Source organism: Ceratotherium simum, chromosome 34 (genome assembly GCF_057802395.1).
Source record: "Ceratotherium simum simum isolate JZ-2026a chromosome 34, ASM5780239v1, whole genome shotgun sequence".
In the NCBI taxonomy this organism is placed as follows: Eukaryota; Metazoa; Chordata; class Mammalia; order Perissodactyla; family Rhinocerotidae; genus Ceratotherium; species Ceratotherium simum.
In genome coordinates, this window is record NC_141933.1 from 21207417 (window position 1) to 21233748 (window position 26332).

Here is a 26332-nt window from a genome sequence, read left to right on the forward strand (position 1 = left end):
AAGACTGGCCCTGGGCTAACATCCATGCCCATCTTCCTCCACTTTATATGGGACACCGCCACAGAATGGCTTGACAAGCAGTGCGTCAGTGCGCGCCCGGGATCGGAACCGGTGAACCCTGGGCTGTTGCATGGGAGCACGCGCACTTAACCACTTGCGCCACCAGGCCGGCCCCTGAAATGCTAATTTTAAATGAAAGAATATGAGTTCTACTTAAATAGGCAGATAAAAAACATTTATCTTAACTATCTTCCCAATCCTCAATTAAAAGCACAGAAATATAAAAGTGACAAATAAACCCAGAAGAGAAAATAACAAATGAAAGATGTCAACAAAATACCGAGAAAAAAAGTGAACTACTGGTTAAGTATCAAGGTTTCAATGTTTATATTTATTTCTGCTCATTCCTAAAACATCACTAAAATGACACAAAAGGGGAGGGATTTTAAAAAGCACGCACTCACGTGAGCACATACAGAGACAAGAACAGGCATAGAGATAACAGCATCAAAGTTCTGGAAGATGGAAAGGAATCTGAAGGAATAGATAACCGACTGAGCAGAGCAGAGCTGATATCCAAGCCAGCCGTGGGGGAAACCCTAAACAAAGCAAGCTCATCTGAACCAAAGAATCCAAGAAAAGCTAAGGAATTAGAGGTATCAGATATCTCCTAAAGTAGGGTAACAGATTAGGCTGAAAACAGGAGGATTATTTGAAAGTCCATAGAAGCAGTCAGACCCCACTCTGAGCCCTATACCCCCTCCATGACCTGACTCAGGCCAGAATTGCCCTTCCTCCCTAATGTTAGAAAACTGGAGATTAACTCTTTGGAAACACTGAATCAAAAACACAGTGGACTTCAGTTATCAAAGTCTATGTGAGACACTCCCACTTCCACCCCTGGAGCCCCCTTCCTCACTTAGCTTGAAAAACACTGGCAACCATATTGAAGGCTTTCATCAAGTGACTGGTGATCCTTGGCTGGCTCATTCACACTTGAGCATGAGGCAACAAAAAGACAGAAACTCAGGGTAAGTGAGTGAGGCTGGTCAACTGTGGGGCTTACAGAGGGTCGTCAGGAACAACCTGCCCGCCCCACCCCCCATCTTTTTTCCTCAGAAAGAGACCTCAAGTGTCAGTATATAGAGGTTTTTCCCTCTGAGGACACCAAATTTCTCCAGAGAAGTCGCCAACCTCCTGCTGGGAACAAGTTTTCAAGTCCTTTGGGTAAAAACCAAGGAGCTCAATTGCTAGATCATACGGTAAGAGTATGCTTAGTTTCGTAAGAAACCATCAACCTGTTTTCCAAAGCGGCTATGCCCTTTTGCATTCCCACCAGCAATGACTGAGAGTTCCTGTTGCCCCACATCCTTGTCAGCATTTGGTGTTGTCAGTGTCTTGAATTTTGGCCATGCGAATAGGTGTGTAGTGGTATCTCGTTATTTTAATTTGCATTTCACTGATGATATATGATGCTATCTTTTCATATGCTTCTTTGCTATCTCTATATCTTTGGTGAGGTGTCTGTTAATGTCTTTGGCCCGTTTTTTAATGGACTTGTTTGTTTTCTTATTGTTGAGTTTTAAGAATTCTTTGTATATTTTGGATGACAGTCTTTTATCAAATGTGTCTTTTGCAAATATTTTCTCCCAGTCTGTGGCCTGTGTTCTAATTCTCTTGATAACCTTAGGTTTTTTGAAAAGCAAATTTATATATGAAACTAATCTGGGCCGGCCCTGTGGCTTGGTGGTTAAGTGCGCGCGCTGCGATGCTGGTGGCCCGGGTTCGGATCCCGGGTGCGCATCGAGGCACCACTTCTCCGTTCATCCTGAGGCCGAGTCCCACATACAGCAACTAGAAGGATGTGCAGCTACGACACACAACTATCCACTGGGGCTTTGGGGGGAAAAATAAAATAAATAAAAATCTTTAGAAACTAATCTAATATTGAACAGTTAACATTTCCTTGCTTTAAGCATGAATATTATTAACCAAATTCAGTTGTTTTGAGTAGCAGTTCCTGACAATAAATATTATTAATATTGCTTTCACATTTGTATAATGCCTATTTCTATCCACAGAAACTCTATAAAATAGTCACCTCAAAACTATTACAGAGATAATAGGATATTTTGCCTGCAATTAAAAAAAAAAAAAAGGGTCGGCTCCGTGGCTTAGCGGTTAAGTGTGCGCGCTCTGATGCTGGCGGCCCGGGTTCGGATCCCGGGCATGCCCCAAGGCACCACTTCTCCGTCCAACGCGGGGCCGAGTCCCACGTACAGCAACTAGAAGGATGTGAACCTATGACATACAACTATCTACTGGGGCTTTGGGGGGAAAAAATGAATAAATAAAATCTTTAAAAAAAAAAAAAACTTGCTGACAAATGCTCAGGACAAACATTATTTTTCAAGATCAATAGGAATTTAAATAACACTTTGTACCCACAAAGTGCTTTTAAGCTCATGTTTATCATGCAAGAATATGTAGGTCTGGGGAGCACTGAAATTAAAACTGATAATTTTACATTTGCTTCTCCAGCTAACAGTGGAGGAGCACAATCTTTGCCACAATCTTGCCATAGACATTTTTTCCATAGCAAGGATTTTCACACTTTCCCCAACACTGGCTTCAAAGGCAGCTGTACAATAAATGGGAGGAGGAAGGTTAAATACTTCCTCACAGTAGACTGCCAATTAGCAAATGCATAAGGAATAACAGAATTTTAAAAATCACCACTTTGCAACCGTTATAGGAATAAATAATTCAAGCAAATCGTAGGTGGATAATAAAACTACTAGGTGAAAGTTTGTTGGCAAATGGGATATTTACACAATCTTTTCGAAGATTACTTATAATTACAAAGAGAAGTCTGGTGGACATAATCTCAATAAAGTAATCAAAGAAACATATCAACAACTGAAAAACTGATATTATATCCCGCTTAATGTGATGTAGTGAGAAGGACATATTACTTATGTAGTTTTCCTGCTAAAAATGTATAACCCATATCTAACCACAGGGAAGCAATGAGACGAGCTTAAATTAAAAGACAGGATACTTTACAAAATAATGGGTTTGTACTCTTCAAAAATGTCAATCTTATGAAAAGACCAAAAAAGGCTGAAGAACAGTTTTAGAATAAAGGCAATTAAAGAGGTAGGACAACTAAATGCAATGCGTGATCCCAGACTTTTAAAAAAAAAGTTGTAGGGGCAGCCCGGTGGCGTAGCGGTTAAGTGCGCGTGCTCTGCTTTGGTGGCCCAGGATTCGCAGGTTTGGATCCCAGGCACGCACCGATGGACCACCTGTCAAGCCATACTGTGGCAGCGTCCCATATAAAGCAGAGGAAGGTGGGCACGGATGTTAGCTCAGGGCTAATCTTCCACACACACACACACAATTAAAAATAAAAAATTAAAAGAAACATTTAAAAAAGTTGCTATAAAGGACAGTATTGAAACAATTGGCAACATTTGAACACTGACTGTACAGAGGTAACAGCAGTGTATCAATGTTAAATTTCCTGAATTTGATACAATTGGACTTCGGTCAACATCTTGTTCTTAAGAGATACAAGTAACTTTCCTCAAGCGCCCAGCAAAAAAAAAAAAAAAACAGAAAAAAAGAAGAAATCATATATTAATATATTATACAGTGTATGATATATAGAGAGAGAAATAAAGCAATGTGGCAAAGAGTGAACAATGTGTGAATCTAGGTGAAGAGTATACACGAGTTCACTGTAATATTCTTACAATTTTTCTGTAGATCTGACATTTTTCAAAAAAAATGTTTAACAAACAGACAAAATCCATTCTCATCAAATGGTCTATAGCAGGGTGGAGAACTTAACTGATTTTCACCTAGCATAAAAATTTTCTAGAATTAGATCTATCTCCTTGTAGACCTACTTCAAATACAATTTTCCAAACATCTGAATGACTGCTCTAGCTGTGCTTCCAAGATCCCATCACAGGATGTCCTTGCCTTAGAGTGAAGTAGGGGGAGAGTTCAATGCACTGGGCCATGATAAACATGAGTTCAAAATCTCTGAGGGGGACGTTCAGCAACAAGGTAGACTGAACTGATGTTGTCAGTACCCCCTCTCACTACAAGCACAGAAAAATGCAGATAAAATATGACAATAAAAAGGTTTTGATACACAGCAAAATTGGAAAGATTGTGAAATCCCAGGTTCTGGAAAAAAGGTAAGTCAGGGGCCGGCTCCATGGCGTACTGGTTAAGTTCAGCGCACTTCACTTCGGTGCCCTGGGTTTGTGGGTTCAGATCCCGGGCGCGGACCTACACCACTCATCAGCCATGCTGTGGTGGCAACACACATATAAAGTGGAGGAAGACAGGCACAGATGTTAGCTCAAGGCGAATCTTCCTCAGCAAGAAAAAAAAAAAAGGTAAGTCAAAGCCATAGATGTAAGGAAGCTGACGCCAGGAAGCTGAAGCCTATGGGGAGCAAGGTCAGGTTTTTCTAATAAACACATTGGAACAAGAGTGGGGACAAGGGACAAGACCTCCATCTTAGGGGCAGGTAGAAACCCAGTCCCCTGCATAAAACCCCAGAGCCAAGTGCTCCTTCATCACAGAGGCCAGAAGAATCCCAGAGAAGCAATAAGGAGGTTTGCTATCTATCATGGTAAGGTTGAGAGGTGGGCAAGTCACTCTCAAAACTTCAAAAGCATAAGTCAGTAAAGTACATAGATAAAAGATCCAAAATTTATACTACCTATATGCATGGTAAGGAAACAAAAAGCCAAGAAATTAACCTAAAGTCTGGTCTAGAACCATTGAATCCCCTAGAAACAGGCAGAAGCAAGCCTCAAGGAGCCTTGGGAGAAGTTTTCACAGCCTTGGATATCATCAACAGTCTGCTGCCAGGCTACACTCATAACCCTTCCTCCCAACTTTTAGCTAGATGAATTCATAATTTAAAAATTTACTGGGGCTGGCCTGGTGCCCCAAGTGGTTAAGTGAGCGCGCTCTGCTGCGGTGGCCTGGGGTTCGCCAGTTCGGATCCCGGGCACGCACCAACGCACGCTTGGCAAGCCATGCTGTGGCGGTGTCCCATATAAAGTGGAGGAAGATGGGCACAGATGTTAGTCCAGGGCCAATCTTCCTCAGCAAAAAAAAAAGAGGAGGATTGGCAGATGTTAGCACAGGGCTGATCTCCTCACAAAAAAAAAAATTTACAGGCTGCAAATGCAAATGAAACACAAGAACTCAAAAGAACAAGACAATATGAGAGACTACACATCTGAGATAGGAGAATGGGCAAGCCAAGAGGAAATATGTTTATTTGTGAACTTGTTAACCATGTAAAAGAGAACTTATGGCAGCTACAGAATACTAAGGCCCAAATCATCAGGAGTCAGTGTGAGTGTGAAAGAATCAGAGTTGTAAATACCTGAGTATAAGGTAGCAAGGAGAGGAAGATTTGGAAAACTACGAGGTGAACAGTACTAGGAATGGAGAGTAACTGGAAAGGAGGGGACACAGACCTAGAGCTTCTGAACTGGAGAGGCAGAGTTGATTGAGGATGTTGAGACCAGCAATGAGTTGAATTTTTTTTTTTAATCACTTTATATAGTTTTTCTTAAAAACTGAGTTACAAGGGCCGGCCCGGTGGCATAGTGGTTAAGTTCGCGTGCTCTGCTTTGGTTGCCCGGGGTTTGTGGGTTCGGATCCTGGGCGCGGACCTACACACTGCTCATCAAGCCATGCTGTGGCGGCATCCCACAAACAAGACAGAGGAAGACTGGCACAGATTAATATCTGCTGAGGGACAATCTTCCTCACCAAAAAAAAAAAAGAAAACAAACACAAAAAACTGAGATATAATTCACATACCATAAAATTCACCATTTTAAAGTGTACAATTTGATTATTTTTAGTATATTCACAAGGATATACAATCATCACCACATTTTTGTCACTCTAAAAAGAAATCCCACAAGCAGTATCAGTCGCTCCCCATTTCCCCTTCTTCTCAGTCCCAGGCAACCATTAATGTGCTTTGTCTCCAGGGACTTGCTTACTCTGGACATTTCATATAAAGGAAATCATATAACACGTGGCATTTTTTGACTCGCTTCTTTCACTTAGCATAATGTTTTCAAAGTTCAATCTATCTTGTAGCATGTATCAGTATTGCATTCCTTTTTATGGCTGAATGATATTCCATTGCGTGAATATACTACATTTTGTTTACTGCTTCATCAGCTGATGGACATTTGAGTTGTCTCCACTTTTTGGCTACTATAAATAATTCTGCTAAGAACATTTACATACAAGTTTTTGTGTTAACATGTTTTCAATTTTCTTGGGTATATATCTACAAGTGGAATGCTGGTCACATGGTAATTCAACACTTAACTTTTTGAAGAACTGCTAAACTGTTTTCCAAAGTAGCCATACCATTTTACATTTGGTAATGGGTTAAATTTTAAGATTAGGATATAGGGGCCGGCCCAGTGGCACAGCGGTTAAGTGTGCGCGCTCCGTTGCGGGGGGTCTGGGGTTCACAGGTTTGGATCCTGGGTGTGCACCAACACACCACATGTCAAGCCATGCTGTACCAGGATCCCATATAAAGTAGAGAAAGATGGGCACAGATGTTAGCCCAGGGCCAATCCTGCTTGGCAAAAAGAGGAGGATTGGCATGGATGTTAGCTCAGGGCTGATCTTCCTCACAAAAAAAAAAAAAAAAGATTAGGATATAAAATGAGGATGAAAGGGATAGAGATGACAGACATTATGTGTCTTTCTTCTTTTCCTTTGTCTCTAAGTATTTCTTTGTTTTTCACAGTCCTTCTCTGTTCCTCCTTTCCCTTTTATTTTTTTATTTTTATTTTTTCCCCCAGAGCCCCAGTAGACAGTTGTATGTCATAGTTGCACATCCTTCTAGTTGCTGTATGTGGGACGCAGCCTCAGGATGGCCGGAGAAGCGGGGCACCAGTGCGTGCCCGGGATCCGAACCCGGGCCACCAGTAGCGGAGCGCACGCACTTAACCGCTAAGCCACGGGGCCGGCCTCTTCCTTTCCCTTTTAATCCATAATATATAACCCCAATAAACATGCTATTGTTGAATTCTTTTTTTGTGTGAGGAAGATCAGCCCTGAGCCAACATCCAGGCCAATCCTCCTCTTTTTGCTGAGGCAGACCGGCCCTGAGCTAACATCTATTGCCAATCCTCCTCATTTTTTTTCCCCAAAGCCCCAGTAGATAGTTGTAAGTCATAGTTGCACATCCTGCTAGTTGCTGTATGTGGGACACCACCTCAGCATGGCCCTACAAGCCGTGCGTCGGTGCATGCCCGGGATCTGAACCCAGGCCGCCAGTAGCGGAGCGCGCGCACTTAATCGCTAAGCCACTGGGCTGGCCCCATATTGTTGAATTCTTTTAAAAAATTTTTTAATTTACAAAAACAGTGGATATATTTTCTTTTGCTCAGAAAACAATAAATGTAGTTGTAATTTATATGACTTCAAGCTAACTTTTTAAAAGTTTTTATGATGAAAAATTTTAAGCATCATGCAGCTTCAACAATGTGGGATAATGTCTGCCCTTAGCCTCTGCCAGAAACATGTAATTTCTCCCTGGAAGAAAAGAATGTCATCCTAGCCCACAAAATATCTCCACAATTTTTCATATATAATATCTAGTACATATTAAAATAAACTAGGCATTCATGGAGGCAAACCCATATGACCAAAATCCAACAGATACAACAGACATTAGAAACATATTAATAGAATTACCAGACACAGACTTCAAAATTACTATGCTTAATATGTCCAATTAAATAAAGCAAAAAATTAAGAATTTTGGCAGAGAACTAGAAACTATAAAATGAACCAAATAGAAATTCTAGAACTAAAAAACAAAAAACACTAAATTAAGAACTCAGTGGTTGAGTCTAACAGCAGATTAAACTAGCAGAAGATAAAAATATTGAAAAGGAATATAGGACAAAAGAAAATCTCCAGAAGAAAGTACAGAGAGGCAAAAAGATGGAAAATAGAAAAAAGTGTACAAGAGACATGGAATGACTATACATTCTTGGGATACTTTTGAGAGTGAAAGGGCACTATTTAAAGTATTTAATCACATTGTGAAAAAAGGTACAAAATGAGACATGAGGTACCTGAGACATTGAGGACAAAGGGAAAAGTCTACCATACGTGTAATTGGAGTCCCAGAGGGAGAGGAGAAAGAATGCGGGGAAGCAAAATTAGGAAATATATAGCTGAGAATTTTCATGTGAAGGGGTAAAGAAAAATAAAGTGGATAAGTATGGTTTGGCCCGATTACTAGGGAGTCAGGAAAGTGAGCAAAAGAGATTCTAATAGTAGATTAGCAGGGAGTCAATGCAGATTCTTCTGTAGGTAAAGATTTAGGGACATTAATCTGAATATAGAGAGGGGGAGATGAAGCAAAGGGACTAGAAACAGAGAGACGAGCTGAAAGCTATTTCAGTAATCCAGATGGGAGTTGGTGATAACAGTGAATTAAGGTGACACAGTCAAAAAATGAAGCAAAGGGCAAATAATTTCAAAGAAACAACTGAATAATTTGGCAAGAGATCATATAAAAATGACTCCAGATAATACCTCTAGCTCTTAAAACTGGGAAAAGTTAACAACAATTACTGAAAAAATAATTTCTATGTTTTCCAATTTTTTTTTTTTTTTGTGAGGAAGATTAGCCCTGAGCTAACATCTGTTGCCAATCCTCCCCTTTTTGCTGAGGAAGATTGACCCTTGGCTAACATCCGTGCCCATCTTCTTCTACTTTGTATGTGGGACGCCTGCCACAGCAGGGCCTGATAAGCGGTGTGTAGGTCTGCACCCAGGGTCCGAACCTGTGATCCCTGGGCTGCCGAAGCGGAGCGCACAAACTTAACCACTATGCCACTGGGCCAGCCCCTATGTTTTCCAATTTTTAACATAGAGTTTTTTAATGTTTTGGATTCAGGCTTAAAAGCTCAATGTGGAAAATTAGGAACAGTTAACAAGAAAAAAATAGTTAAGTACAAGTTCAACTGCAAATAGAACAAAATAGTAATTTTGCCCCTTTCTAGGCATCAGAGTTATTATTAAATTATAAAGATCCTTTTTTCCATTTAGAAAGTTCTTTGTAGACAAATGAGAAACAGAATAGAAAAGCTGAAATTTTTCTGTTGACAAGACAATTGAAATAGTCTTCCTACCTAATAGAGTTACTAAGAAAGTTTGAAAATAAAGAAATAAGCAGAGATATACTCAGTTTAAAAAAAAAAAAAGAGGAAGAAGAAAGAAAGAAAAAGAAAGCAGAAGTGGCAATATTTATAACAGAATTTCAGGCCAAAAGTGATGAAAGGAGGTTAAAAGAGATATTGAGCAATGATAAAATAATCTGAAAATATAATAGCCATAAACCTTTATACATAAGGAATATAGCAATAAGATACATGAAGCAAAAATTGCTAGAGATACCAGGAGAGCTTGATAAAACCAAAACTATATCTGAAGATTCAACATACTTCTTTGAAAGCTCAAGTAGACATAAATAAAAATTATAGAGAATCTGAATAACAAAACCAAGTCTAATATATATGTAAGGGTATATAGGGCAAGTCAATCCTTCTGTACCTCAGATCCCTTTCTTATAAAATGGCAATAAATAATACCTACCTCACAGGATTGGGGTGAAGATTAAATGAGATAGTTCCCATAAAGAGTATTTGCCACACAGGAGATCCTCAATAAAGCTCTTATTTATCTATCTATAACTTTCACACTCTTTTCAGGGTCAAGGGACACTATAAATTGATCATGCTCTTGACGGTAAAAAAAAAAATCCAAGATGTCATTGCCCATAATCCAGCAAACTAGAAATATATAATAAAAAGTTAACCATGTATACATTAAGAAGCTTTTTGTAATAAACACTGAAATAAAAACCAAAGTTACAAATTATCTAGAAATTAACAAAATGGAGACTATTTGACATCAAAACAAGTAAGATACAGCAAAAGGAGAATTCAGAGGAAAATGTATAGCCTTAAATGTCTTTATAATTAAAAAAGACATAAGTTTTCTACTTAAGAAACAAGAAAGTAAAATAAAAGAAAATGGGAGGCAGGAATAAAGATAAAAGCCCTTCTTAATTAACCAGGAACAATTTAAAAACCAGTCCAAAGAATAAATCAGGCCAATATCTGGTTTCTTGAAAATTCCAACAGAAATACTATAAGGGGTAAAAAAACACCCTTAAACTTATATTTTAAACAGGACATCTAAATTTCAACAAGTATTTCTCAACATTCTCTCTCTCCTACTGACCTAATAGCTATGGGCAATACAGAAGGAATTGGAGGGAAAAAAAAATAAACCTTAAGAATAAAAAGAATATAAAATGATTTTTAACTTTGTATTTCTTTCACATTTGTATGAATCAAAAGTCAAAAATGAGGGCCGGCCCCGTGGCTTAGCGGTTGGGTGCGCGCGCTCCGCTGCTGGCGGCCCGGGTTCGGATCCCCGGGCGCGCACCGACGCACCGCTTCTCCGGCCATGCTGAGGCCGCGTCCCACATACAGCAACTAGAAGAATGTGCAGCTATGACATACAACTATCTACTGGGGCTTTGGGGGGAAAATAAATAAATAAATCTTTAAAAAAAAAAAAAAGTCAAAAATGAAAGCAGTATTTTCCAAAATAACAATACTAAGCTACCACTTCTATAAGTTGTTTATTTACCTTTACTTTTACTAAGAAGATACTATTGACCAACAGTCAACTGTATATGTTAATTGTTTTTCTAAGTAGTGGTGATTCACAATCCTATCCCCTCTCTTGTAACCAAGGGTATATGGGGGACACCACTAGCACAAGACAAATTTCCTGTGCCACCTACACTGACATTTAGAGGATTTTTCTAATAAACTGGACCACATTTACTCTATGGTTAAAAACAACTATTTAAAATTAATTAAAAATCGCTTTAAGGATTTAAAATCCTTTTAAGATCTAAAACCCAAACTTTAAGTTTCTTGGGGCCAGCCCGGTGGTGCAGCAGTTAAGTGTGCGCGCTCTGCTTCTGCGGCCCAGGGTTCACAGGTTCGGATCCCGGGCGTGCACCGATGCACCGCTTAAGCCATGCTGTGGCAGCGTCCCGTATAAAGTAGAGGAAGATGGGCACGGATGTTAGCCCAGGGCCAATCTTCCTCAGCAAAAAGAGGAGGATTGGCATCAGATGTTACCTCAGGGCTGATCTTCCTCATAAAAAAAAAAAAAAGAAAGAAAAGTTTCTTAATTCCCCCTGGGCAGTAAGGACTAGATAGCCTCCTTAGCATTCTTTCTGGCGACACTGCCTTTATCCTATCAGGGACTACTTGCAGTTCTTATTGGTCTCTGCAATTTGACGGAGACCAAGCAAGGACCAACATAATCCCATGCCCCATTTCCTCTACTAAATCCATGTATGAAAAAATGGTGCCTTATGGATATTTATCTTACTGAGCTCAACACCCCAAGCTAGAAATTACTTCCAAATCATCCACACATAAAGTTTAGGTAAGCTTTCTTCAAGAATAAACTTTTAGTAAAGTATACATATTGTAAGAATCTCAACACACAAGCTAAAAATGTCTTAAGCAATATGCTAGCTGGAATATTATCTGAATAGTCCGCATTTCTTAATCAGCAAGCCTCTATATGCACTTTTCTTCCATTAAAAAAAAAAACAAGGGCCGGCCCAGTGGCATAGTGGTTAAGTTCACGAGCTCTCCGTCAGCAGCCCAGGCAGGGTTTGCCTATTTCAGATCTGGGGCACAGACCTACATACCAGGGACCTACACACCACTCATCAAGCCATGCTGTGGCGGCATCCCACGTACAAAAAAGAGGAAGATTGGCACAGATGTTAGCTCAGGGCCAGTCTTCCTCACCAAAACAAACAAACAAACAAAAACACCCAAAAAAAAAAAACTTAAGTTGAATAATAAAGGGTCATAACAGTGAGAAATTTTTTAGGTGTACTCTTTTTTTTTTTTTTTTTTAAAGATTTTATTTATTCAGTTTTTTCCCCCCAAAGCCCCAGTAGATAGTTGTATGTCATAGGTTCACATCCTTCTAGTTGCTGTACGTGGGACTCGGCCTCACGTTGGATGGAGAAGTGGTGCCTCGGGGCGCTCCCGGGATCCGAACCCGGGCCGCCAGCATCAGAGCGCGCACACTTAACCGCTAAGCCACGGAGCTGGCCCCTAGGTGTACTCTTCATTCTCTACACAGCACTTCAACCAGAGTGTTATGAATGTAATTACTCATCTCTTCTATAACAAAGTAAAAAGTGTTTAAAAAGCAAAAGAAATATTTTAAAATGAAAGTTTTAGGGATTTCTAGGATTAAATAACTTCTCTCTAGATAAAGATTCTGAAATAAACATCTTCCACTCCCACTTGAGCAAAATATAATTGCAAAGTATTGGGAATGCACCTTATTTGAGTGGGTGCCATAAATTCTGCAGTAGTTGCATTTTCTGAATAGTCAAAATTATCTTTGAAAAATCACTTACATAGTAAGACTTGGGTCTTGGAAGCTCAAAAATTAATGTTTCAGGCTTCTTTTTGCATTTAGGCCACACACACCCTGCTCTGAGTCATGGAGGTCATACGCTAATGCAGTTGGGCAGATTTGGGCAGGAAAGATAATGGAAAAAAAGAGATTTCTTGCCCCCACCTCCACACAGGACAATTCCAGTATGCTTATATGGTAGGACTCCACTATGTCCAGCTGATTTGTAGTCCTTAAATAAAACAATATAAGTTGGACTGTTTAGTAGCTGAAAATCTGTAGTTTTTGCTTCCATTTTAATACCTACGCTTGAGGGAAAAAAATACAAATATACAATAAGAACTGTTAGGTGTAAGTACAGTAATGGAAAATCCAGTGGTTTGCAATTTTTATGAAATGTAAATCTTGAAAGTTGCGCTAGCCTACTTAAGCTTATACCCAAAGGCATACAATTTGAAAATAATGCATGAATTAACTACACACATCTTACTATACAGATCAGTATATGTGACACTTGCTTCCACACCTATTTATCATGCACTGTGTATTAAAAATATTAAGTCAAGATTCCATTCCACAAGCATTTAAGACTTTGCTGAGCTGAAAAATGGAGTCGAAAACAAAATAATTTGTAATTTAGTTGGAGCCACATATCCACACATGAAAAGGACTAATACTCATAAAACAATACACAAAAACCTGGAAGTTAATTTATTGAGTTTGAGCCTCTCTCTCTGTCTTTCTCTCCAGCTGTGGGATGGCCAGAAGAGAAAGACATACTAAAAGTGAAATGCTAGGCTGAACTGACCAGGCAAACTGGGAACTAACTGACCGGGCAAGTGAAAACTGAGATGAGTTACTGATGAACCCAAGAAGGTGCTTAGCCACTCACCGAGAGATTTATTTAATGAGAATGGATCGCAGGTTTCCACAGGCCGTTCCACTGCCAGTAAGAAGACAGTCGTGAACCTTGTGTCCCTTTTTTCACTAGTCAACAGTCACCCTTACCTACACGCGGAGTACATATTTGGCACTCAACAAATCTTGATTGAATGAAAACCTACCTCACTCATATTGGTACCCAACCCCGGAGTTATGGCCCCACAAATTACCTCCAAAAGCCTTGCGACTTAACCCAAAGAGCTAAGAAAATAAAGACGAAAGGTCTGAGGATCTTTGTAAAGAATGGAAACAATTAAGGGCCAATGGGGCCTACACCAATCCGCCTTCCCCCAAGAAAGCTCAAGGGACTGAATTGTGGCTAGCCGGCTTCGGCTTCACAAGGAGGTACCCGACAGGCCGCAGATCCATTGCCTCCCACCCGGGGGCGCTGAGAGATCTGGGGGTATCCCCCCTAAAGTTAGTACCTGCGAAGCTGCGACACAGAGAGTGGCTCGGAGCTCTCATTACGGAGGCCGGGGCCTGGGGCCGGCCAGCTGCGCCTCCTGGCTGAGGGCTCCGCGCTCCGGAGCTGCAGTGACAGCACGGGTCACAGACAGATAACCTCACGCCTCAGGACGCTCGTGGCTCGCAGGCCCCAGGTGTTTCGCTTCCAGGACCGCGCGAGTTGTCGCACTCCCGTCGACCAGCGCTCTTCAAGGCTCCCCTCACAGCTCAAGCGATCACTCCTGCTGTAGACCCAGCAGCCGGTCGCTTCCCGGCGCCGCCATCATTAGTGTTTGTTTTCATTCGCTTCGGTGAAGGCGGAGGGTGAGGGGGAGGGCCATGAGGGAAATACAGCTGCCTAACCTCAGCCGCACTTTCGCTACAGTATGGACGCCGTATTTAGCCTCTTTCCTCTTCTACATTCCCATAAAAATTGACTTCCTTTCCATATAAGTCTTTTTATCCAATTTTCCCAAGCACCTCAGAAGAAAGTAAAGGCGTAGAGAGGGATGTTTTTGAAGAGCGAGAACGTTTGGGCCGCATGTGGAATGTGCGCCGGCGAACCGCAGGTCGCGGCGGCGGCGGCGGCAGCGGCAGCGAGGACGCGGCGTGGGGTGGACGCTGACGCAGAGGGGCGGTGCCCTGCTGAGTGCCGTGGCAGCTGGTGCGCCGCCGCCGGTTCCGGAGGAGGGCGGATCCTGCTAGGTGGGCGGGGAGTGCGGCTTGTAACCTGGCTGCCGCCGAGAGGTGGGTGACCGGCCTTGCCTGACTTGAGTGGCCGGCGCAATCAGACTTCCGTATCCATTTCTAAGGTGCCTTCTAAAAGCGGCAGAGTCGCCTCCTAACCCTTACTCTCTCAGCCTCTTCTTTCGCGCCTTCCTTCCAACCTGTCTAATCTTTCCTTCTTCCTAGCCCATAGCCTCACAATTTGGATTTCCTGGGATGAGAGGAAAACTTGTTAGAGCACACCATCTACGTACACCAAGCTGAGTCGTGGGCATTTTTTGCCCCCTTCTTCCTTGTTAGACTGGTTTGAGCACCCCCTACATCCGTCTTGTACTTATCAGGTGGAGCCAGAGGGCTTTGGATAATGAAACTCGCGATGACTAATCCCTGCGCCGGGTAGTTATGACTTATGTCAGCTGCTTGGTGGCCTGTATAGTTAGGAGCAGACCTCTTTTACTTTGTTGATAATTATGCCATCACCTCCATTAATCTTTTGCTCTTCCCAGTTCAAATGCCAGGCATTAAATGAGCCACCGAAATTCAACTCCCATTATCCTTTAAGCCAAAGCAAGCCTGTCATGAGGCCATGAGTTGTTGGAGAAAAACCCAGATTACAGGTATTGTACCTCTTGCTTGAACCAAATGAAAATTTGAGAAAAGGAGCTGGTGTAGCCTTTGAATCACTTTAAAGTCTTTGGTAGGTTTCTAATGTTTTTTCTTTTAACCTTTACAGAGAGAAGATTATAAATGCCAGAGCCATTTAACTGATGGTTAGCTGTTGAATTCTGACACTTCCTTACATATCTTCTTGCACCAACATCTTCACTGGGAAGAGTTCAGGAAAAGTAGCAGAGGGAAGGAGAGACAACACTTACATGTACCATGGCTATACCAATAACAGTGCTTGACTGTGATCTCTTGCTATATGGCCGAGGTCACCGGACACTGGACCGCTTTAAGCTGGATGATGTGACCGATGAATACTTGATGTCCATGTATGGGTTTCCTCGACAGTTCATTTATTACTTGGTGGAGCTCTTGGGGGCAAGTCTTTCTAGACCTACTCAGAGATCCAGGGCTATTAGCCCAGAGACACAGATCCTTGCAGCACTGGGCTTTTATACCTCAGGTTCTTTCCAGACTAGAATGGGAGATGCTATTGGTATCAGTCAGGCATCTATGAGTCGATGTGTTGCCAATGTCACGGAAGCACTTGTGGAAAGAGCCTCGCAGTTCATTCACTTTCCAGCTGATGAAGCCTCCATGCAGGCTCTGAAGGATGAATTCTATGGGTTGGCAGGGATGCCAGGGGTGATAGGAGTGGTTGATTGTATCCATGTGGCAATCAAGGCACCAAATGCTGAAGACCTCTCCTATGTGAACCGCAAAGGTCTGCATTCTTTAAATTGCCTGATGGTGTGTGACATCAGAGGGGCACTGATGACCGTGGAGACAAACTGGCCAGGTAGCCTACAGGACTATGCTGTGCTGCAGCAGTCTTCTCTCAGAAGTCAGTTTGAAGCTGGAATGCACAAAGATAGCTGGCTTCTTGGTAAGTTTGCAGATGTATAAATGCTTCATCTTATAGCCACAGAAAAATTATGTAGCAGAGTAGAATGAAATAAGGGAGTCTATAGACCTGAGTGTCAGTCCTGTCTTTCTTTTTTTTTTTTGCTGAGAAAGATTCTCCCTGAGCTAACATCTGTGCCATTCTTCCTCTTTTTTGTATGTGGGTCACTGCCACAGCATGGCTGCCAACAAGTGATATAGGTCCACACCTGAGAATCGAACCTCGGCTGCTGAAGCGCAGCACGCTGAGGTTAACCTCTAGGCCATGTGGTCAGCCCCAAGTCCTATCCTTTCTTTAATGAGACCTCAGGTGAGCACTCTCTGAGCCTTGATTTTTTTTAATCGACATTTAATTATTAAAATTTAAAAACATATTATTTGACCCAGCTCTTCCACTTCTAAGAATTTATCTTGGAAGTACATGCTCATAAATATGAACATCGGTGGTATAAAACAAAATTACATAGAAAAATTTGCATTGCAGCAGTGTTTTGTAGTTGCAAACGACAACCCTACAAAAACATTCCCCTTAAATACAGTTGAAATACTTATTGGTAGAGATCTGGTTAAATGTGTACATCCATACAGTTGAGCCTTAATTTTTATCATCTCTAAAATGGTGAAAATAAGGCCAACAGCAGTAATACCTATTGTTAAGATTAACTAATGTATATGAAAGTTCACCATAAAGTACAAATATGAGATATGATTTTTGCCGTTGGTGATTGTCACTTTGATGTCTATATGAAAATGATAGCAGACAGTGCACTTACACAGTTCTTATAGAAACTCACTTCACAAATCTGCCCAAGTGCCATTGCAAAGCCTGGCTTAGTGATATGAGTAGGACAAGAACCCATTCAATATAGAATAGTGCAAACTGGAGTGACTGTAGAGCTGTGAGGAATACAGTTAGTTAACAGTGATAAAACCCTTGAACCTGACCGCTTAGGGTTTTTTTTTTTTTTCTTAAAGTGCTACTCTTATATGAGCAACCGTATAAGGGTTATCTTGTATACAACATATTATTGAAAGATGAAAAGATGCATTAAAGATTGGAAGACCTCTCTTTCAAAACCACTAATCATATCTGCACTGCACATGCTCATAACAGTGTTTAACATGTAGTAGACGCTTGGGAATTATTTCTCTTTAATGTGCTTACTGGCACTTGAATCGTCCCCTGTTCCAAGAGACTGCTGTCACACTGGTTTAGAGCTCCCAGGGTGCCATGTGTGACGTCTTGGAACTTAGTGAGTTTCTTGAGTTGTTGGTTCTACATACCGTTTTCACCTTCTATTTACTGGACCTTTATCTTAATCACACCTCGTACCCACTTTGAACTGTCAAATTTCATTTTCATACAACTCACACTAAGAAGTGAAGGAAAATCTGTTTTGCAAGTGTCTCCTCTAGCTACTTCTGCAGCTGTAGGAATACTCGGGTTCCAAGCTCATTTCTCATGAAATCACTTGGGTACCCTAACTATAAAGCCCACTAAAACTTACCGAGCGCATAGAATTTGTCAGGCGATGTTGTAAGCACTTTGCATTGGATTATCTCACTTCATCCTTATAAATACTCTTAAGGAGTTACATACTAATATTCTCAACATTATTACAGCTGAGGAAATTAAGGCACAGAATATCTAAGTCATTTGTGTTTAAGTTTTAAAACTAGATATATGAGGAGTTACTTTATTTGGCAAATATTCCTTTTGTTAAAGACTTCAAGGCCATGTAGGAATTACTGATTTTCTTTTCCTTCCTTGGGACCCCAGATTCAGTTGGAATTATGGCTTTAAAGTTTTTTGAGTTGTTTACAGGACATAGTTGAAAATCAGTAAAAGCTGTGACAAATTTTTATATACTTTTCTGATTCCCCTCTTTACAGGAGGAGTCGAAGTTGGGAGAGATGGATATTGCAACAACATTTAACAAATGTTGATTAAGGCCAGTTTTGGTACCAGGCCACATGCTAGGCACTAAGGATGCTGGAAAAGTATACACATGTGGAAACTGATTCCCTGAGTACTGTCAGTTCTCGCACATACCCTTTGGAAAACCTCCATGAGCTCTAACAGGAAAACTAGTTTGAAGACTCCTGAGCTAGTATAGTGTTTCATAAATTTTCCAGATCAAAAGACTCATCTGGGGAATTTATTAAAAATGTACATCACTGGGCCCCACCTCAAACTTTGGGAATGAGAATCTTCAAGGAAAGAATCTAGACATCCATTTTTAACAGGTGCCCTAAATGATCTGTACAAATAGATAAGTCTGGAAAACACTGGTCTCTAGAGAATGTGTGGACAATGGGGTAATGCAGGGGAAGATTGGCAGGATTATGAAGAATGATAAGATATTAGAAAGAGAGAGAGAGAGAGAAGATGGCTGATTGTATCTTTACACAACTAGATTTGTGGAATAGTTCTAGATTTGCCAAATCTAGAATTAGCTGTGATTCCTCTTCGTTTTTTTTTATTTTTGTGAGGAAGATCAGCCCTGAGCTAACATCCATGCTAATCCTCCTCTTTTTGCTGAGGAAGACCGGCTCTGAGCTAACATCTATTGCCAATCCTCCCCCTTTTTTTTCCCTAAAGCCCCAGTAGATAGTTGTATGTCATAGTGGCACATCCTTCTAGTTGCTGTACGTGGGACACGGCCTCAGCATGGCCGGAGAAGCGGTGCGTCGGTGCGCGCCCGGGATCTGAACCCCGGCCGCCAGCAGCGGAGCGCACGTGCTTAACCGCTAAGCCACGGGGCAGGCCCATCCTCTTTGTTTTTTTTAGCATATTTTCACCATAGGTGTCGTCCCTTTGTGTCCTCATTCTTATCTGTCCCTTCAGAGTGCATTACCTAATTCCCCTTCTCTAAATGTACCTGTTTCTGCAAACAGTTCAGCCTGAATGCTTATTTCTTCAGCTCTTGGCCTAGTCCTGTTAAGCAGCTTTGGGTAAGATCTGCCAGAATGTCTTATGGATAACTGATCGTGTAAGCAATTGTAATCTGTTTAGCAATTCTGAGCCTAATCCCCTCCCGAGTGTCTGTCTTCCAGTGGTGCTTGGATTATAACCAGTTAATGACGATGGAGCATTTTATAAAAGGTCTACATTGACTAGCTTGTCCTGTATGTTTCCCCATTTAAGGCCCATACTGTTTCTTAGAGAAATGTTTAACAAATATCATTTAGTATCTCTGTGCTTTGGCATTGATCTTAAAAAAATTTTTTTTTTTAATTTATTTATTTTTCCCCTAAAGCCCCAAGCGATAGTTGTAAGTCATAGTTGCACATTCTTCTAGTTGCTGTATGTGGGACGCGGCCTCAGCATGGCCGGAGATGCAGTGCGTCTGTGCGCGCCCGGGATCCGAACCCCGGGCAGCCTGCATCGGAGCGCACGCACTTAACCGCTAAGCCACGGGGCCGGCCCTGGCATTGATCTTAAATGTCTGTATTATTCTCTTTTACAGCATTACACCATTGTTTTAGCAACTCTGAGTCTGACATTAGCATTTAGTGACTAGCTCCTTCTTCCTTTGCCTGACATATCAAAGGATCATATACTTTGATCTTCTCATTTGTAAAATGAGTTCAATAATATCTAACCTGGCCGAGTTGGGATTGGATAATAAGAGATAATATTTTTAAAGTGCCCAGCACAGTGCCTGCTACATAATATGTATTCAATGAGTCATAGATATTATTTTCATTATTATTTATAACATCAGTTTCTTAAATTCAATATTTAGTAGGGGTGAGTTCAATTAAAATAGGTTGTACTTGGGGGAGGCAGTCAGCTGAAAATAAAATTTGAAAACTTTGTGAGACTTCTTAGATGTTTAAAGTTAATCCAGAGCCAGCCCTGATGGCCTAGTGGTTAAAGTTCCGCACTCTCACTGCTTCAGTGGCCGGAGTTCATTTCCTGGTCATGGAACCACACCGCCTGTCTGTCAGTTGCCATGCTGTGGCAGCGGCTCACATGGAAGAACTAGAAGGACTTACAACTAGGATATACAACCATGTACTGGGGCTTTGGGGAGTTAAAAAAAAAAAGAGGGGCTGGCCCTGTGGCATAGTGATTAAGTTCAGTGCGCTCTGCTTTCGCGGCCTGGGTTTGCGGGTTCGGATCCTGGGCGTGGACCTACACCACTTGTCAGCTATGGTATGGTGGCGACCTACATACAAAAATAGAAGGAGATTGGCACAGATGTTAGCTCAGGGCTAATCTTCCTTAAGCAAAAAAAAGAGAAAGATTGGCGACAGATGTTAGCTCAGGGTGAATCTTTCCCTGCCAAAAAAAAAAAAAGGTAATCCAGTACAGGGCCGGCCCGGGGTTCATGAGTTCGAATCCCAGGCATGCACCGACGCACTGCGTGTCAAGCCATGCTGTGGTGGTGTCCCATATAAAATGGAGGAAGATGGGCACAGATGTTAGCCCAGGGCCAGTCTTCCTCAGCAAAAAGAGGAGGATTGGCGACAGATGTTAGCTCAGGGCTAATCTTCCTCACCAAAAAAAAAAAAACTTAATCTAGTACATCTAAAACTAATACAATGTTATATGTCAATTACATCTCAATAAAATAATTTTTTTTAATTAAAATTAATCCAGTTCTTGGAAATGTAACCTTCTAAAAGAAAGGAGTCCTATATGTTTTGGAATAACGCCTAGCAGTCTCTGAACAGACCGTAACTATTTACTGAATTGATGGTGATTGTGCAAGTTGGTACTCCTAGGGCCTGTTTGTATTTCTAGGAGGTTGTGCCTCTGTGTGAGACATTTCGTCTGCCAGATGTAGTGTCAGGAAAACTAAACATTATAGAAACATTATACTGTTGTAATAGGACATTGCACCCCAGTTTTTGTTTTGTTTTTAGCACTCCCCAGGATCATTTGATAAGGAAGTCGCCTAAGGGAAACGTCTCGTGTATATTATTTTAATTGACTTCTGATTTTATTTCCTTATCACTGACTATTACGATTTGCATCATTATATATTTTTTTTTTCTTTTTGTGAGGAAGATCGGCCCTGAGCTAACATCCGATGCCAATCCTCCTCTTTTTGCTGAGGAAGACTGGCCCTGGGCTAACATCCATGCCCATCTTCCTCTACTTTATATGAGACGCCGCCACAGCACGGCCTGACAAGTGGTGTGTCGGTGCGCGCCGGGGATCCGAACCCCGGCCGCCAGCGACGGAGCGCGCGCACTTAACCGCTCTGCCACCGGGCCGGCCCCTGCATCATTATATTTATGCTGTCCTTGTTCATGTGAAATTCTACCAGCTCCTTTATTACAAAGGCATGGTTCTAGTGAAAGTAATATCTAGGGAGGCAGAACACCTGAGTTCTGATCTCTGTCACAGATGCTGAGACTTTTATTCTTCTTAGTACTGGGAGAATGAATGATTATTGTCCATGAAATACTCTGAAATCCCTAGGTAGTGCTTTCAGACCTGACATTTTAATGGTAAAGTCAGAAATTTTCCTCCCAAGGGTTTGAGATCTCCTGGCAGAATTCTCTTTTTCTCTCTTGCATTCTTGCCCTTTAGAGATTTTGAAGGTTGGCTTATTATGTGATAGTTTTTACTAACCTTTTATTAAAGAAGAATATCTCTGAATTCAGAAAACCCAGGGATTTTATTTCCTCCAGCGCCTTCATCTCCTTCCTACATTCTTTCAGACTTGGCTTTCTTTAGCTATCAGCCTTTTTCTCTGTTGGTTTTAACCAAAAATATTTCCAGCCAAGACTCATGTCTTCCTGCCCATGACACTGGCATGCCTTCTCTTTACCACAGCATTTCCCTTTTGGTTTTTCTGGTACACTTTGGCTCCAGGGACTGTTACATTTTTTTGTCCATTCTCTGTGTATGTTCCTGAATTTTCCTTTTTGTTTGTATTCCAATTATAATCATTTATGATTTCCTTGGGCCTTCCCCACAGGAGACAGTTCCTTCTTTCTCCGTACCTGGCTCATGACCCCACTTCACATTCCTGAAACTCCAGCCGAATATCGCTATAATATGGCCCATTCTGCAACTCACAGTGTGATTGAGAAGACTTTCCGAACCCTCTGCTCCCGATTCCGCTGCCTGGATGGATCCAAGGGCGCTCTGCAGTACTCACCCGAGAAGTCCAGCCACATCATCTTGGCTTGTTGTGTCCTCCACAACATCTCCTTGGAGCATGGGATGGATGTTTGGTCCTCTCCAATGACAGGACCCATGGAACAGCCTCCTGAGGAAGAATATGAGCACATGGAGTCCCTGGACCTAGAGGCTGACCGCATGCGTCAGGAGCTGATGCTCACTCATTTTAGCTAATGTGAAGGTGGGGAGGAGGGAAACTTTCGGAAGGAGTCGTGACAAACTTTCCCCCTCCACCACCCCCTACACAGTTCCATCATCTAGCGTGATTGAGTGTGTGGACACTTGTCACAAACTGACATTTAATCTGTGTGTTTTAGAAGGGTTGGGGCTGTGCCAGAATATCTTGATTCATTTGCAAATTTATTAACTAAACCAAAACCAAGACAAGAATTCCCTATTATCTGTTGAACTCCAGGCTGAGCGCTACTCATTGGAAAGCTCACTGGTTGCAGACATTTATGATTGTGCCTATAAAATCAAAGCAAAGGGGAAAATGGCATCTAGCCAGAACACTTTTTGTTTCAATTATCTAGAGATTTCAAATGAAAATAATATTTGTTTGTCCTGAATTATTTGGATAGTATTTTAGCTTTTCTACTGTGCTGCCTATGTAGGCATAATCTGAGGCAAGTGTAAAGAGTAAATTTAGGGCCGGCCCTGTGGCTTAGCGGTTAAGTGCCCGCGCTCTGCTGCTGGCGGCCCAGGTTGGGATCCAGGCGCGCCCCGACGCACCGCTTCTCTGGCCATGCTGAGGCCGCCTCCCACATACAGCAACTAGAAGGATGTGCAGCTATGACATACAACTATCTATTGGGGCTTTGGGGGGAAAAAAATAAATAAATAAAATTATAAAAAAGAGTAAATTTAAGTTGGGGAATGGTCTGACATAAGTAAATGGCTACCAATATGAGTTTGAAGCTTTGTGTTTTTAAGAGAATATTAGGGACAATCTGAAACCTTCATCTTTAGTCTTTCTGCAATAACTGGATTATGACTTGGGCCTAGTTCCTAGGGAGAACATCTGGACCCCAGTCTCCTATTTCCAACCCTGAGTAGGAGTTAGAGGCTAAATGGGTTTAAGAACCCAATCAACTTAAAGAAGACAAGTCAGATATAAACAAAATAGCAAGCTTACACTTTATAGGAGATCTAAAGACCCTGATAGATTGATGGACAAAGGAGATTCACCCAGCTTTTGACAGCTCACGTCTAAATAGATCCCATTTCTTATGATCATGATGTTAGAATGTCTGTCTGACCTTTCTGCTTTGAAATTCCTTGTACAGAAGGAAGATTTAGGACTAAAGAAAGTATGTGAAAATATTAAAAAGGAGAGGTAAAAGGAATATAATTCCTTGGTTTAAATGAATTCTGGAGTTAGACCTACTTGAATATCTTATGTGCAAAGTGATGGACAGAATTTCCTAGGAAATAAACAACCCCCACCAAGTCTTGTTCTAAAATAATACTGATATTGGGCGGGCCCCGTGGCTTAGCGGTTAAGTGCATGCGCTCCGCTGCTGGCGGCCCGGGTTCGGATCCCGGGCGCGCACTGACGACACCGCTCCTCCAGCCATGCTGAGGCCGCATCCCACATACAGCAACTAAAAGGATGTGCAGCTATGACATACAACTATCTACTGGGGCTTTGGGGGAAAAAAATAAATAAATAAAATCTTTAAAATAATACTGATATAAAAATAACCTGATTGGAATAATGAAAGTGTGAATTAGGTTCACACATTGGTGCCTTTGCTGGGACAAAAAAGAGACTTTCCTGAGGATTGTCTTGTTCCCAGTTTCTCAGCCACTCACCATGTGATACCTCTGACTTGTCCTCTTGGATGATTTCCTACCTGCCTTTGGCAGTGTTAATCTGGTGATTTTCAAAGTGAAGAAATGAACAGCTTATGACAGAAGAAATTTGGAAATAAATTAGGGGTGACTCATCCTCAAGATTAAAAACAATTATGGATTATTATCTGCTGTTTATTTCTACTCCAAATGCTATTTCCCATCATCATCCTACTCTATAAAGAGTGGGTCCATTTGGTAGGAGGTTGAGCTTAATATGTACAATGATGTCATTGAGATAGGAGTGAACAATGAAGAGGTGACTGGAAACTTGAGCTCTATTCATTGTGCAACAGAGGTGCCCTGTTACCTTTTATTTTTTTGTAAAGTTTAACTTGTGACCCAAGTATGCCTTGTCTCCCTCCTAAGGCAATATTTTAACTCTTACAGTCTTTCTGTTTCCTGAGATGGGAATTTTTCCCAATAAAGTTTTGGTTCTATTATGAGTATTGCATGAGAAAAGGGCTACTGCCACCCATGTATCATAAGTGGCAAGGTGGAGGGTGATTTTGGAAAGTGCCTAGCATTTTAGCCTTAAAAACTAAGTTAGGGCTGGCCCCGTGGCCGAGTTGTTAAAGTTCCATGCACTCAGCTTGGGCAGCCCGGGTTCAGGGGTTCTGATTCCGGGTGCGGACCTACTCATCAGTCATGCTGTGGAGGCATCCCACATACAAAATAGGGGGAGATTGACACAGACGTTAGCTCAGGGCTAATCTTCCTCAAGCCAAAAAAAAAAAAAACAACAGAGGAAGATTGCCAAAGGATGTTAGGGCAAATCTTCCTCACCAAAAAAAAAAAAAAAAAAAAAAAAAAAGACTAAAAGGAAAATTGGAGTTTTCACAACTTAAATCACTAGATGGTGATATGAAGCCTGAATGGGAGGGACAGTCTTGGAGAGATTTCAAAAGCAATTTCAAGTCTATTACTTGCACACCAAAGATAATTTCTAAGATAATTTCTAAACTGACTGACCAATGACTGGCAGTGTTTTTTTTCCTAATAATTCCACAGAATAACTGTTCAAATCTATTCCTTTAATCTCCTTTTGACCTGGATTTTTACAGGCCAGGATTTTTCAGTCCATACTTATACTTTCCCCAAAATGATCTAGGGGAGGGATTGGGTCTATACTTCCAAATTGCCAAAGGTTTGCTTATAGGGGCTTTTTATAAGTGCCTGAGAAATCTTCTCTTGAGGTCCTTATTGTGGATTTATAGTGTTTTCCTAGTACCATTTTGGGAAAGAGTCAAGGATTTTGCCTGTCTTATGTAAGCCTCATCTTCCCATAGATGACTCCATCTGGCCAGCATAGGAGTTTTCCAGATTTGCCCTTAGATGTTTCAAGACAGCAAAATCCCAGGATATATTAAGGGAAAACTATAATATTGGGTCATCACTGGTTTACCAAGTCCAAATTATACAAAAGAGGGACCATAAACATATCCTTTGTTTAAAATGAACTGAACAGGGCCGGCCCCGTGGCTTAGCGGTTAAGTGCGCATGCTCTGCTGCTGGCGGCCCGGTTCGGATCCCTGATGCGCACTGATGCACCGCATGTCCGGCCATGCTGAGGCCGCGTCCCACATACAGCAACTAGAAGGATGTGCAGCTATGACATACAACTATCTACTGGGGCTTTGGGGGAAAATAAATAAATAAATAAAATGAACTGAACAGAGATGGAGCTCCTTTCCTGATCGTTGGATTGTGGAGGATATAGAGCAAATTAATTTAGGGAGAAAAAACAAAACACAATTTGAATGGAGTCACAGAGTGAAGACATATAAAAGGTGGGGAGAGGGATAAAATAAAAGCTAGACAGATAATAGACATACTACGATTGTATCCCTACCTGAAACAATAAACTGAAAACAACTCAAAGACTGGGCTCCGCAGTCGCTTTCCCTGGCAATGGAAGGGAAGGTAGGAGGAGGACAAGAAAGAAAGGAATCAAGCGATCTTAACAATTGTGCATGCACATATTCTTAGGACCCATAGTGCTCTACAGATCCCACCCAGATTTTATGAAATTGTGGGTATAAGAGGTCAGGGACTCCAAATTAAGTAGGACTGTGTTGGTTG

General features: G+C 41.5%; 2 protein-coding genes across 10 annotated transcripts in view; one reads left to right on the forward strand and one right to left on the reverse strand.

Annotated features, from left to right (window-relative positions):
• ATG13 (autophagy related 13) overlaps positions 1–14432 on the reverse strand; it is a 49137-nt gene extending 34705 nt beyond the window's left edge. For 2 of the 7 annotated variants that reach the window (XM_004436920.3, XM_087423029.1), the window contains exons 1-2: positions 13938–14424; positions 13463–13513 (exon numbers count right to left, since the gene is read on the reverse strand). The gene's annotated coding sequence lies outside the window, so the exon portion shown is untranslated. Of the gene's footprint in view, positions 1–13462; positions 13579–13937 lie in introns of all 7 variants that reach the window. The other 5 variants (XM_004436919.3, XM_087423033.1, XM_087423030.1 and 2 more) reach the window with 5 other exon arrangements.
• A 181-nt stretch (positions 14433–14613) lies between these two features.
• HARBI1 (harbinger transposase derived 1) lies at positions 14614–24695 on the forward strand. Of its 3 annotated transcripts, none has more exons than XM_087423035.1 (4): positions 14614–14703; positions 15189–15299; positions 15416–16234; positions 22191–24695. In XM_087423035.1, exons 3-4 carry the CDS (start codon positions 15565–15567, stop codon positions 22568–22570), a joined length of 1050 nt encoding a protein of 349 aa, XP_087279161.1. In that variant the 5' UTR covers positions 14614–14703; positions 15189–15299; positions 15416–15564; the 3' UTR covers positions 22571–24695. The 3 variants fall into 3 exon arrangements, with proteins under 3 accessions (XP_087279161.1, XP_087279160.1, XP_014648020.1); XM_087423034.1 differs by having other exon boundaries at positions 14691–14768; XM_014792534.2 differs by lacking the exon at positions 15189–15299 and having other exon boundaries at positions 14695–14768.
• The last annotated feature ends 1637 nt before the right edge of the window (positions 24696–26332 follow it).